At 43.2% G+C, this 13589-nt stretch overlaps 1 protein-coding gene across 2 annotated transcripts in view; it reads right to left on the reverse strand.

The window, feature by feature from the left end:
- Positions 1–12947, reverse strand: part of tbcd (tubulin-specific chaperone d) — a 102240-nt gene extending 89293 nt beyond the window's left edge. The window contains exons 1-9 of one of the 2 annotated variants that reach the window (NM_001140546.1): positions 12869–12947; positions 12361–12553; positions 12098–12148; positions 11894–11991; positions 11250–11351; positions 7409–7555; positions 7242–7297; positions 4742–4874; positions 817–862 (exon numbers count right to left, since the gene is read on the reverse strand). In NM_001140546.1, the coding sequence (NP_001134018.1) occupies positions 817–862; positions 4742–4874; positions 7242–7297; positions 7409–7555; positions 11250–11351; positions 11894–11991; positions 12098–12148; positions 12361–12544 (817 nt within the window). In that variant the 5' untranslated portion in view covers positions 12545–12553; positions 12869–12947. Of the gene's footprint in view, positions 1–816; positions 863–4741; positions 4875–7241; positions 7298–7408; positions 7556–11249; positions 11352–11738; positions 11744–11893; positions 11992–12097; positions 12149–12360; positions 12554–12868 lie in introns of those variants that run through there. The other variant, XM_045714259.1, reaches the window with a different exon arrangement.
- Positions 12948–13589: the final 642 nt, after the last annotated feature.

Raw genomic sequence — 13589 nt, forward strand, 5'->3', positions numbered from 1 at the left:
AAACACTACAGGAAAGAGACTGGTTTAATGTGCTCACCACTACGTTGGTAAGACAAAACACTACAGGAAAGAGACTGGTTTAATGTGCTCACCACTACGTTGGTAAGACAAAACACTACAGGAAAGAGGCTGGTTTAATGTGCTCACCACTACGTTGGTAAGACAAAACACTACAGGAAAGAGGCTGGTTTAATGTGCTCACCACTACGTTGGTAAGACAAAACACTACAGGAAAGAGACTGGTTTAATGTGCTCACCACTACGTTGGTAAGACAAAACACTACAGGAAAGAGACTGGTTTAATGTGCTCACCACTACGTTGGTAAGACAAAACACTACAGGAAAGAGACTGGTTTAATGTGCTCACCACTACGTTGGTAAGACAAAACACTACAGGAAAGAGACTGGTTTAATGTGATGTTAGGGGTGTAGTTTACATCACACACCATCACCTACAGTCAGTCAGTCAGTCAACATCAGAAGATCACCTACATTTAACTTATTTAGCAGATGCTCTTATCCACAACGGATAAAGGAGGTGGGACAACTACTTATCACAATGGATGAAGGAGGTAAGACAACTACTTATCACAATGGATGAAGGAGGTAAGACAACTACTTATCACAATGGATAAAGGAGGTAAGACAACTACTTATCACAATGGATAAAGGAGGTAAGACAACTACTTATCACAATGGATAAAGGAGGTAAGACAACTACTTATCACAATGGATAAAGGAGGTAAGACAACTACTTATCACAATGGATGAAGTCAAATTGCTGATCAAAAAGCAACTATTGAAGGACATTCTTACCGTACTGGAGAAAGTCATCTCTCTTGCCATGCTTGAATAGCTGGGCCTAGAAGACAGACGGGAGACAGGAGAGACAGGTGAGACATAAGAGAGGTGAGACAGGAGAGAGAGGTGAGACAGGAGAGACAGGAGAGACAGGAGAGACAGGATGTCATTACATGTAGTCTGGGATTAAATCACCACTAACCTCTACCTTCTGGATGTCATTACATGTAGTCTGGGATTAAATCACCACTAACCTCTACCTTCTGGATGTCATTACATGTAGTCTGGGATTAAATCACCACTAACCTCTACCTTCTGGATGTCATTACATGTAGTCTGGGATTAAATCACCAGTAACCTCTACCTTCTGGATGTCATTACATGTAGTCTGGGATTAAATCACCACTAACCTCTACCTTCTGGATGTCATTACATGTAGTCTGGGGTTAAATCACCACTAACCTCTACCTTCTGGATGTCATTACATGTAGTCTGGGATTAAATCACCACTAACCTCTACCTTCTGGATGTCATTACATGTAGTCTGGGATTAAATCACCACTAACCTCTACCTTCTGGATGTCATTACATGTAGTCTGGGATTAAATCACCACTAACCTCTACTTTCTGGATGTCATTACATGTAGTCTGGGATTAAATCACCACTAACCTCTACCTTCTGGATGTCATTACATGTAGTCTGGGATTAAATCACCACTAACCTCTACCTTCTGGATGTCATTACATGTAGTCTGGGATTAAATCACCACTAACCTCTACCTTCTGGATGTCATTACATGTAGTCTGGGATTAAATCACCACTAACCTCTACCTTCTGGATGTCATTACATGTAGTCTGGGATTAAATCACCACTAACCTCTACCTTCTGGATGTCATTACATGTAGTCTGGGTTTAAATCACCACTAACCTCTACCTTCTGGATGTCATTACATGTAGTCTGGGATTAAATCACCACTAACCTCTACCTTCTGGATGTCATTACATGTAGTCTGGGATTAAATCACCACTAACCTCTACCTTCTGGATGTCATTACATGTAGTCTGGGATTAAATCCCCACTAACCTCTACCTTCTGGATGTCATTACATGTAGTCTGGGATTAAATCACCACTAACCTCTACCTTCTGGATGTCATTACATGTAGTCTGGGATTAAATCACCACTAACCTCTACCTTCTGGATGTCATTACATGTAGTCTGGGATTAAATCACCACTAACCTCTACCTTCTGGATGTCATTACATGTAGTCTGGGATTAAATCACCACTAACCTCTACCTTCTGGATGTCATTACATGTAGTCTGGGATTAAATCACCACTAACCTCTACCTTCTGGATGTCATTACATGTAGTCTGGGATTAAATCCCCACTAACCTCTACCTTCTGGATGTCATTACATGTAGTCTGGGATTAAATCACCACTAACCTCTACCTTCTGGATGTCATTACATGTAGTCTGGGATTAAATCACCACTAACCTCTACCTTCTGGATGTCATTACATGTAGTCTGGGATTAAATCACCACTAACCTCTACCTTCTGGATGTCATTACATGTAGTCTGGGATTAAATCACCACTAACCTCTACCTTCTGGATGTCATTACATGTAGTCTGGGATTAAATCACCACTAACCTCTACCTTCTGGATGTCATTACATGTAGTCTGGGATTAAATCACCACTAACCTCTACCTTCTGGATGTCATTACATGTAGTCTGGGATTAAATCCCCACTAACCTCTACCTTCTGGATGTCATTACATGTAGTCTGGGATTAAATCACCACTAACCTCTACCTTCTGGATGTCATTACATGTAGTCTGGGATTAAATCACCACTAACCTCTACCTTCTGGATGTCATTACATGTAGTCTGGGATTAAATCACCACTAACCTCTACCTTCTGGATGTCATTACATGTAGTCTGGGATTAAATCACCACTAACCTCTACCTTCTGGATGTCATTACATGTAGTCTGGGATTAAATCACCACTAACCTCTACCTTCTGGATGTCATTACATGTAGTCTGGGATTAAATCCCCACTAACCTCTACCTTCTGGATGTCATTACATGTAGTCTGGGATTAAATCCCCACTAACCTCTACCTTCTGGATGTCATTACATGTAGTCTGGGATTAAATCACCACTAACCTCTACCTTCTGGATGTCATTACATGTAGTCTGGGATTAAATCACCACTAACCTCTACCTTCTGGATGTCATTACATGTAGTCTGGGATTAAATCACCACTAACCTCTACCTTCTGGATGTCATTACATGTAGTCTGGGATTAAATCACCACTAACCTCTACCTTCTGGATGTCATTACATGTAGTCTGGGATTAAATCACCACTAAACTCTACCTTCTGGATGTCATTACATGTAGTCTGGGATTAAATCACCACTAACCTCTACCTTCTGGATGTCATTACATGTAGTCTGGGATTAAATCCCCACTAACCTCTACCTTCTGGATGTCATTACATGTTGCAGCGAGGACTGCCGTGTGATAAAGGTTCATTTTAACTACTCTTCTAATGCCATTCTCTCAGTCTCTTTTCTCACTCCCCATTTCTCAGCGGCTCTTTAAAGTTTTGCTGCGTGGCCAAATTCAAAAGGCAACTGTGCAAAACAAAGATCTTACTAGAGCCCGTTGAAGCCCCTCAGGGCCGTCAGAACACACAGAGCCAGTTTTAAACGCTCTGAGCGCCACATAGAGAGAGACAAGCCGGTTTGCCCTCCCAGTCATATTACAGAGCACAGAGAGAAGGAGAGACCGTTTGTAAACACGTAGCGCCAGTTTCAACGCCAATAATATTACTTTGATACACTGCTGGCTTGAGGGTTGATTAAATTAGCTTCTTAGACTGACAACACAAGAGTTGACCTGAAAACAAATGTACTAAAATACACTGTTTTATCAAGGTGGTTGGTGAAACCACAACGATAGGACATTAAGACATTAAAGACAAAGTGGAAGAGAGTGAGGGACTGGGGATTAGTGTGGGCAGGTAGGCCATAGCACCTCTATTGGTAACGTACTGACTACCAGCAGTATATTTATAGACTACTACACTGGTAAAGTACTGACTACCAGCAGTATATCTATAGACTACTACACTGGTAAAGTACTGACCACCAGCAGTATATCTATAGACTACTACACTGGTAAAGTACTGACCACCAGCAGTATATCTATAGACTACTACACTGGTAAAGTACTGACTACCAGCAGTATATCTATAGACTACTACACTGGTAAAGTACTGACTACCAGCAGTATATCTATAGACTACTACACTGGTAAAGTACTGACTACCAGCAGTATATCTATAGACTACTACACTGGTAAAGTACTGACTACCAGCAGTATATCTATAGACTACTACACTGGTAAAGTACTGACTACCAGCAGTATAGCTATAGACTACTACACTGGTAAAGTACTCACTACCAGCAGTATATCTATAGACTACTACACTGGTAAAGTACTGACTACCAGCTGTATATCTATAGACTACTACACTGGTAAAGTACTGACTACCAGCTGTATATCTATAGACTACTACACTGGTAAAGTACTCACTACCAGTTGTATATCTATAGACTACTACACTGATCCCAGATCTGTTTGGGCTGTATAGCCAACCCCTGGGATCTGGAATACCAGTTCCTAAAACAGGTCTGTGAACAGGCTAGCTAATTACCACCAGAGGCATGTCTTCACGTTCCCTCCCTCAGTCGTAAAACACTGACAACAGGTGCAGCACTAAACACCTGCCAACCTGCCAAACCCACAAAGGCTATGATCGCCCACAAACATGGCAGCCGTACATGTAGGCTCTTGTAAACTAGGCCTGCTCACTGCAACACACACACTCAAGGACAGACAAACTGTGTGTGTGTCATACCAGAGACTGCAGGGCCCCGTCCAGGATTACAGTACCTCCCATGGTCTGGTCACTGGCCTGAGAGATGGTGGTCAGACTCCAGTCCAGGAAGTCTCCTAGTCGCTTCAGCTTCACATCAGGACGTGTCACAAACCTGTAAACACAGACAGTTAGATGACAACACACTAGGACCAGTCAGTAAACTGTAAACACAGATGGCAACACACTAGGACCAGTCAGTAAACTGTAAACACAGACAGTTAGATGACAACACACTAGGACCAGTCAGTAAACTGTAAACACAGACAGTTAGATGACAACACACTAGGACCAGTCAGTAAACTGTAAACACAGACAGTTAGATGACAACACACTAGGACCAGTCAGTAAACTGTAAACACAGACAGTTAGATGACAACACACTAGGACCAGTCAGTAAACTGTAAACACAGACAGTTAGATGACAACAGGCTAGGACTACTCAGTAAACTGTAAACACAGACAGATGACAACACACTAGGACCAGTCAGTAAACTGTAAACACAGACAGTTAGATGACAACAGGCTAGGACTACTCAGTAAACTGTAAACACAGACAGATGACAACACACTAGGACCAGTCAGTAAACTGTAAACACAGACAGTTAGATGACAACACACTAGGACCAGTCAGTAAACTGTAAACACAGACAGTTAGATGACAACACACTAGGACCAGTCAGTAAACTGTAAACACAGACAGTTAGATGACAACACACTAGGACCAGTCAGTAAACTGTAAACACAGACAGTTAGATGACAACACACTAGGACCAGTCAGTAAACTGTAAACACAGACAGTTAGATGACAACACACTAGGACCAGTCAGTAAACTGTAAACACAGACAGTTAGATGACAACAGGCTAGGACTACTCAGTAAACTGTAAACACAGACAGATGACAACACACTAGGACCAGTCAGTAAACTGTAAACACAGACAGTTAGATGACAACAGGCTAGGACTACTCAGTAAACTGTAAACACAGACAGATGACAACACACTAGGACCAGTCAGTAAACTGTAAACACAGACAGTTAGATGACAACACACTAGGACCAGTCAGTAAACTGTAAACACAGACAGTTAGATGACAACACACTAGGACCAGTCAGTAAACTGTAAACACAGACAGTTAGATGACAACACACTAGGACCAGTCAGTAAACTGTAAACACAGACAGTTAGATGACAACACACTAGGACCAGTCAGTAAACTGTAAACACAGACAGATGGCAACACACTAGGACCAGTCAGTAAACTGTAAACACAGACAGATGGCAACACACTAGGACCAGTCAGTAAACTGTAAACACAGACAGTTAGATGACAACACACTAGGACCAGTCAGTAAACTGTAAACACAGACAGTTAGATGACAACACACAAGGACCAGTCAGTAAACTGTAAACACAGACAGTTAGATGACAACACACTAGGACCAGTCAGTAAACTGTAAACACAGACAGTTAGATGACAACACACTAGGACCAGTCAGTAAACTGTAAACACAGACAGTTAGATGGCAACACACTAGGACCAGTCAGTAAACTGTAAACACAGACAGTTAGATGACAACACACTAGGACCACTCAGTAAACTGTAAACACAGACAGATGACAACACACTAGGACCAGTCAGTAAACTGTAAACACAGACAGATGACAACACACTAGGACCAGTCAGTAAACTGTAAACACAGACAGTTAGATGACAACACACTAGGACCAGTCAGTAAACTGTAAACACAGACAGTTAGATGACAACACACTAGGACCAGTCAGTAAACTGTAAACATAGACAGTTAGATGACAACACACTAGGACCAGTCAGTAAACTGTAAACACAGACAGTTAGATGGCAACACACTAGGACCAGTCAGTAAACTGTAAACATAGACAGTTAGATGACAACACACTAGGACCAGTCAGTAAACTGTAAACACAGACAGTTAGATGACAACACACTAGGACCAGTCAGTAAACACAGACAGTTAGATGACAACACACTAGGACCAGTCAGTAAACTGTAAACACAGACAGTTAGATGACAACACACTAGGACCAGTCAGTAAACTGTAAACACAGACAGTTAGATGGCAACACACTAGGACCAGTCAGTAAACTGTAAACATAGACAGTTAGATGACAACACACTAGGACCAGTCAGTAAACTGTAAACACAGACAGTTAGATGACAACACACTAGGACCAGTCAGTAAACACAGACAGTTAGATGACAACACACTAGGACCAGTCAGTAAACTGTAAACACAGACAGTTAGATGGCAACACGCTAGGAAAGGAACACTCAGTAAACTGTAAACACAGACAGTTAGATGGCAACACGCTAGGAAAGGAACACTCAGTAAGCTGTGTGTGTGTGTGGGGCCCAGGTATGAACCTATTCATCTTCAAGTACAAGTACGCCCTCTTCTGGGTAGAACATGAAACGCATCACAAACAAAGTTGAATACTTACTTTGATACCAACACAGATGCAGCATCCCTGGATTTATCACTGACCATCAGGTAAGACTGGAAATAACAACAGACCAACGGTTACAAACTAAATACATCATACAGGGACTGGATCTGGGAGGACACGACTGAACATTGCCCAAGGCAGGAGAGTCTGGAATTAGTTACCTTGGCAATGGCCAGGATGCGGTCCATGATTGGTTCTCTGGTCTGGCTGGGGTCAGAGGTCAGGTGACCGTCAAGACGAGAGAGGTCAAAGGGTATCAGACAGGTCATGGACAGCCACAGAAGCAGCATGTAGCGGGTCTCCCAGGTCTGACAGGAAGGGGCAAGGAGAGAAAGATTTGAATTAAATGTATTGAACTGTGAGAGTAGGCAACAACACATCCGCCACGCTGACCCTCAACACAGGGGCCCCTCAGGGGTGCATACTTCTATACCTCCTGTACACCGACAACGATGAAACAGCCTAAAAGGGAGGAGGTCAGAGACCTGGCAGTGTGGTGCCAGGACAACAACCTCTCCCTCAACGTCAGAAAGACAAAGGAGACAATTGTGGACTACAGGAAACGGAAGGCTGAGCACGCCCCTATTTACATGGACCTGGCTGTAGTGGAGTGGGTCAAGAGCTCCAAGTCCCTCAGTGTCCACATCACTAAGGATCTATCATGGTCCACACACACCAACACAGTCGTGATGAGGGTATGACAACGCCTCTTCCCCCTCAGGAGACTGAAAAGATTTGGCATGGACCCTCAGATCCTCAAACAGTTCTACAGCTGCACCATTGAGAGCATCTTAACTGGCTGCATCACCACCTGGTATGGCAACTGCTTGGCATCCGATCACAAGGTGCTACAGAGGGTAGTGCATACGGCCCAGTACATCACTGGGGCCGAGCTCCCTGTCATCCAGGACCTCTATATCAGGTGGTGTCAGAGGAAGGCCCTATAAATTGTCAAAGACTCCAGCCACCTAAGTCATAGCTCTTCTCTCTGCTACCACAAGGCAAGTGATACTGATGCACCAAGTCTGGAACCAACAGGACCCTGAACAGCTTCTACCCCCAATCCATAAGACTGGTAAATAGTTAGTTAAATAGTTAACCAATCCATAAGACTAGTAAATAGTTAGTTAAATAGTTAACCAATCCATAAGACTAGTAAATAGTTAGTTAAATAGTTAACCAATCCATAAGACTGGTAAATAGTTAACCAATCCATAAGACTGGTAAATAGTTAGTTAAATAGTTAACCAATCCATAAGACTGGTAAATAGTTAGTTAAATAGTTAACGAATCCATAAGACTGGTAAATAGTTAGTTAAATAGTTAACCAATCCATAAGACTACTAAATAGTTAGTTAAATAGTTAACCAATCCATAAGACTGCTAAATAGTTAACCAATCCATAAGACTACTAAATAGTTAGTTAAATAGTTAACCAATCCATAAGACTGGTAAATAGTTAACCAATCGATAAGACTGGTAAGTAGTTAGTTAAATAGTTAACCAATAGATACCAGGACTATCTGCATTGACCCTTTTTTGACTCATCATATATGCTGCTGTTAATGTTTATTATCTATCCTGTTGTCTAGTCACTTTATTCCTAGTTAGACGTACATATCTACCTCAATTACCTCGTACCCCTGCACATTGACTCAGTACTGGTACCCTGTGTATAATCAGTCAGGTTTCAAGACTGGGCATTCAACTGAGACTGCTCTTCTCTGTGTCACGGAGGCTCTCCGCACTGCTAAAGCTAACTCTCTCTCCTCTGCTCTCATCCTTCTAGACCTATCTGCTGCCTTTGACACCGTGAACCATCAGATCCTCCTCTCCACCCTCTCCGAGCTGGGCATCTCCGGCGCAGCCCACGCTTGGATTGCGTCCTACCTGACAGGTCGCTCCTACCAGGTGGCGTGGCGAGAATCTGTCTCCGAACCACGTGCTCTCACCACTGGTGTCCCCCAGGGCTCTGTTCTAGGCCCACTCCTATTCTCGCTATACACCAAGTCACTTGGCTCTGTCATATCCTCACATGGTCTCTCATATCATTGCTATGCAGATGACACACAATTAATCTTCTCCTTTCCCCCTTCTGACAACCAGGTGGCGAATCGCATCTCTGCATGTCTGGCAGACATATCAGTGTGGATGATGGATCACCACCTCAAGCTGAACCTCGGCAAGATGGAGCTGCTCTTCCTCCCGGGGAAGGACTGCCCGTTCCATGATCTCGCCATCACGGTTGACAACTCCCTTGTGTCCTCCTCCCAGAGTGCTAAGAGCCTCGGCGTGACCCTGGACAACACCCTGTCGTTCTCCACTAACATCAAGGCGGTGACCCGATCCTGTAGGTTCATGCTCTACAACATTCGCAGAGTACGACCCTGCCTCACACAGGAAGCGGCGCAGGTCCTAATCCAGGCACTTGTCATCTCCCGTCTGGATTACTGCAACTCGTTGTTGGCTGGGCTCCCTGCCTGTGCCATTAAACCCCTACAACTCATCCAGAACGCCGCAGCCCGTCTGGTGTTCAACCTTCCCAAGTTCTCTCACGTCACCCCGCTCCTCCGCTCTCTCCACTGGCTTCCAGTTGAAGCTCGCATCCGCTACAAGACCATGGTGCTTGCCTACGGAGCTGTGAGGGGAACGGCACCTCCGTACCTTCAGGCTCTGATCAGGCCCTACACCCAAACAAGGGCACTGCGTTCATCCACCTCTGGCCTGCTCGCCTCCCTACCTCTGAGGAAGCACAGTTCCCGCTCAGCCCAGTCAAAACTGTTCGCTGCTCTGGCACCCCAATGGTGGAACAAGCTCCCTCACGACGCCAGGACAGCGGAGTCAATCACCACCTTCCGGAGACACCTGAAACCCCACCTCTTCAAGGAATACCTGGGATAGGATAAAGTTATCCTTCTAACCCCCCCTTAAAAGATTTAGATGCACTATTGTAAAGTGGTTGTTCCACTGGATATTATAAGGTGAATGCACCAATTTGTAAGTCGCTCTGGATAAGAGCGTCTGCTAAATGACTTAAATGTAAATGTAAATGTATATAGCAAAGTTATTGTTACTCATTGTGTATTTATTATTACGTATTTTACTTTCGATTATTTCTCAAAATTCTCTCTCTAAGCATTTCACTGTAAATCCACACCTGTTGTTAACGAAGCATGTGACAAATAACATTTGATTTGTAACCATAACAAGATACAGACAGGGACAATACAAAGACAAACATGTCACTTCTATACATATAATACATTAAACAACTTGGAAGTAAACAGTTAAATCCCTATAGGCCTAATCTAGAAAGTAAACAGTTAAATCCCTATAGGCCTAATCTAGAAAGTAAACAGTTAAATCCCTATAGGCCTAATCTAGAAAGTAAACAGTTAAATCCCTATAGGCCTAATCTAGAAAGTAAACAGTTAAATCCCTATAGGCCTAATCTAGAAAGTAAACAGTTAAATCCCTATAGGCCTAATCTAGAAAGTAAACAGTTAAATCCCTATAGGCCTAATCTAGAAAGTAAACAGTTAAATCCCTATAGGCCTAATCTAGAAAGTAAACAGTTAAATCCCTATAGGCCTAATCTAGAAAGTAAACAATTAAATCCCTATAGGCCTAATCTAGAAAGTAAACAGTTAAATCCCTATAGGCCTAATCTAGAAAGTAAACAGTTAAATCCCTATAGGCCTAATCTAAAAAGCATCAAGAGGGTAAAATCAATGGATACTCTGCTTATGAATGTGCAATGTAATGTTTATCAATGTATACTTTATGAAGGTACCCTTCAAGTAAAGGGTTATCCTTCCATTGAGGTCTGTAACATGAGAAATCAGGAGCTCTAACATTAGCTACTGGGCTAGGACATGATAGACCCACCTTCCATTGAGGTCTGTAACATGAGAAATCAGGAGCTCTAACATTAGCTACTGGGCTAGGACATGATAGACCCACCTTCCACTGACGTCTCGTAATTAAGAAATTCAGGCTCACCTCTGGGTCTTTGGGGTCCTGTCGACACAGGAGGTCCAGGACTGGCTGGACATCAGCCACCTCATGAGGGAAGAGCTGCATGAAGATCTTATACCCTCTCACCTGGCCGAGACAAAAACACCTGAGTTAGAGGAGTCTGGCTTGTCCCAACTGCACAGGCTGAGAAAGCTGAGCTAGCACCACACTTCTAACTGTAGGCTGAGGCCATAGGGTAAGACACCACTGAATCAACACACACATCAGAACGCTGGGCTTCACAAACTGAAATCTTACTATCTGTGTGATGATGTAGATGAACCCATCTGTTTGTAGTTACCTTGGAGATGATGTAGATTAATCCATCTGTCTGTAGTTACCTTGGAGATGAATCCATCTGTCTGTAGTTACCTTGGAGATGATGTAGATGAATCCATCTGTCTGTAGTTACCTTGGAGATGAATCCATCTGTCTGTAGTTACCTTGGAGATGAATCCATCTGTCTGTAGTTACCTTGGAGATGAATCCATCTATCTGTAGTTACCTTGGAGATGAATCCATTTGTCTGTAGTTACCTTGGAGATGAATCCATCTGTCTGTAGTTACCTTGGAGATGAATCCATCTGTCTGTATTTACCTTGGAGATGAATCCATCTGTCTGTAGTTACCTTGGAGATGATGTAGAGGAATTTGAAGCCCAGGTGTACCAGTAGAGGAGGAGACTGTTCACTCCTGATGAGCTCCAACAGCAGGTTCAACATCCACTCTGTGGTCACAGGAAAGAAACACTGTCATCCTCATGCTATCCTAACAAGCCCATGTTCCACTAAAGCAGAATAACATGTGCTGTGCTGTGTGTGTTGTGTTGTTACCCAGATGTGGATCCAGAAGATGGGGCTGCTCCTGATAACGGTCCATTATCACTGTAGAAAGAAAACAACTGCTCAACATAAAGTTGTTGACTTTTCTTTCACTGCTTATGATTGTGGTATGTCTAAGTTATAAATATATTATTAAGACTTTGTCTGTAGTTAGTACATGCATTTAGGCCTACAGCCCACAGACTGTTCCATGCAAGACTGGATCCAGTTGGCCACAACAACAACAGACTAAACATGTAGAGTATGAATCTCACCGAGGAACCTCTCTATGGCTGACTCCAGTGTCACGATGTTCTCGTGAACCACTGGTAGGCTGGAGATCAGGGCTCGAATCTCAGTGCTCTCGGTAAAACCTCCCAAGACACTGGCTTTAGCGATCACCTCGGGCTCCCCGCCGCCGCCTCCATCCTCCCCGGAATCCATGTCGGTCTGGGCCATTATACTTGCCTAGATGACCGGTACATTTCATACACTTTGTTATATGCATGTCTACTATCCAATGTTTAAACACACGTCGACATAATAGCTAGCAAGTGTAGCTAGCTTGCCTTGAACTTTTGATAGCTAGATGAGAACCGTGTGACTTCTAGCATAGGCGTGTCAATGATTTGGGTTCTATTCATGCTGATACTAGCCAATGATGCTAGCTAACTAGCTAGTACTGTTGGTTGGCAAGTGGCAACAGAAATCAAACAGAATTTGAGTGATCAGTGAACACACACAGCTCATTCATTTGGTTATCGTAGGCTTATCAATGCATACCTGTACTTGTGAAAATTCTGTCCAGAAAAGGTATTATTATAACTTCAGATAATGATGATCACGCAATGGCCGAGGTCTGTTATCTGTTGTGAAGTTTGCACGTTGCTACACCCTACAGTACGTTACGCGATTGGGGACAAAAAGCGTTTCGTTAATGAGGGACGGGACGCGCCACATCAAAGAGGATCACGCATCAGACATATTCAGAGGTGGAAAAATTATCTCACCTCATGTATATTATGAAAATAGAAACAAAAATACACTGAGTGTACAAAACATGAACAACACCTGCTCTTTCCATGACAGACTGACCAGGTGAATCCAGGTGAAAGATATGATCCCTTATTGATGTCACCTGTTAAATCCACTTCAATCAGTGTAGATAAAGGAGAGGAGACATGTAAAACAATATGATTTTTAATCCTTTGAGACAATTGAGGCTTGGATTGTGTATGTGTGCCATTCAGAGGGTGAATGTGCAAGACACATTTAAGTGCCTTTGAACGGGGTATGGTAGTAGGTGCCAGGCGCACTGGCTTGTGTCAAGAACAGCATCGCTGCTGGGTTTTTCACACTCAACAGTTTCCTGTGTGTATCAAGAATGGTCCACCATCCAACGGACATCCAGCCAACTAGACACAACTGTTGGAAGCATTGGAGTCAACATGGGCCAGCATCCCTGTGGAACACATTTGACACCTTGTAGAGTCCATGGTCTGAC

This window comes from Salmo salar, chromosome ssa03 (genome assembly GCF_905237065.1).
Source record: "Salmo salar chromosome ssa03, Ssal_v3.1, whole genome shotgun sequence".
Lineage (NCBI taxonomy): Eukaryota > Metazoa > Chordata > Actinopteri > Salmoniformes > Salmonidae > Salmo > Salmo salar.